Source organism: Trachemys scripta, chromosome 11 (genome assembly GCF_013100865.1).
Source record: "Trachemys scripta elegans isolate TJP31775 chromosome 11, CAS_Tse_1.0, whole genome shotgun sequence".
NCBI classification, from domain to species: domain Eukaryota; kingdom Metazoa; phylum Chordata; order Testudines; family Emydidae; genus Trachemys; species Trachemys scripta.
In genome coordinates this window covers 56164753-56165164 of record NC_048308.1, presented here as the reverse complement: position 1 = coordinate 56165164, position 412 = coordinate 56164753, and the positions used below count along the sequence as shown (strand labels likewise).

At 37.6% G+C, this 412-nt stretch overlaps 1 protein-coding gene across 1 annotated transcript in view; it reads right to left on the bottom strand.

Moving 5' to 3' along the window:
- Window positions 1–303: 303 nt before the first annotated feature.
- Window positions 304–412, bottom strand: part of LOC117885114 (aldehyde oxidase-like) — a gene marked incomplete in the record, with an annotated part of 182419 nt that continues 182310 nt past the window's right edge. The window contains 1 exon segment of the mRNA XM_034786274.1: window positions 304–412. Within this exon segment, the coding sequence (XP_034642165.1) occupies window positions 401–412 (12 nt within the window).

Below are 412 nucleotides of genomic sequence, written 5' to 3'. Positions count from 1 at the left end.
TAGGTGCTACAGCAATAAACTCAGTTAATAATAATGACATCAATGGGTGTAAGTGGGTCATAAAGTGGATGCAGCAAGTGACAAAGAAGCATAGCTTGCAATTTGGGGGTAAATTCTGCTTTCTCTTACTCCAGTGTGTAATTACCTTGAAGGCCATGGGGTTACTCCGATTTACAATGATGTAACAGAGAGCAGAATTTGGTCCACAGTTTCTCCAAAATTAAAGATCTTCTTTCTGTCAGTACAGTGGAGCTGCAGACGCAGTTAATAATATCGTGGTCCACAAATGTGTGTGAGAGTGGGTTTTAAATCAAATATTTTATTATTACATTTGGAATGCTTTAAACCAACAGCGATGGCAACAGTCACATAATTATTTCATACTTTGGAAAACACAGTATTAGGCTATGTC